General features: G+C 42.0%; 1 protein-coding gene across 1 annotated transcript; it reads left to right on the forward strand.

The window, feature by feature from the left end:
- Positions 1-8: 8 nt before the first annotated feature.
- LOC104774987 (NAC transcription factor 29-like) lies at positions 9-458 on the forward strand (the record flags this gene model as incomplete). Its single annotated transcript, XM_010499332.1, has 2 exons — positions 9-305; positions 387-458. Coding segments are annotated over 2 exons (369 nt in total), but the record flags the coding sequence as incomplete, so codon positions are not given.
- Positions 459-462: the final 4 nt, after the last annotated feature.

Consider the following 462-nt stretch of genomic DNA (forward strand, 5'->3'; position numbering starts at 1 on the left):
AATTGAAAACAGAGAAATATGAAAAGGGTAATGAGAAAGAATGGTTCTTTATCTCGGAGAGGACCAAACTCGGTAAAGGCGGAGGCAGAGGCGGAAGACAGAAGAAACGTGGCAGCAATGGAGGATACTGGAGCGCAACAGTAGCTGCTAAGAAGATTAACGCTGGGAACGGCATAGTCGGCTACAAAACCATACTAGACTACTACGTTGGGAAACAACCAAATGGCGTAAAAGGGGATTGGCTAATGCAAGAATACTGGCTTGAGTCTTCTTCTTCTGATGATGATCATAACAACGAGAATAAGGTAAAAAGGGTATGTTTGTTTTACTTACTTGGATTACAAGTTATTGAGATTGTGAGTTTTTGTTTTGGTTGGTGTGTGTAGGTTGATCATGCGTTGTGCAAGATTTATCTGACTCCAAGGGGAGCAAAGAAGAAGAAGAAATCCGAGGAAGAGGAGA

Source organism: Camelina sativa, unplaced genomic scaffold (assembly GCF_000633955.1).
Source record: "Camelina sativa cultivar DH55 unplaced genomic scaffold, Cs unpScaffold07482, whole genome shotgun sequence".
Classification (NCBI taxonomy): domain Eukaryota; kingdom Viridiplantae; phylum Streptophyta; class Magnoliopsida; order Brassicales; family Brassicaceae; genus Camelina; species Camelina sativa.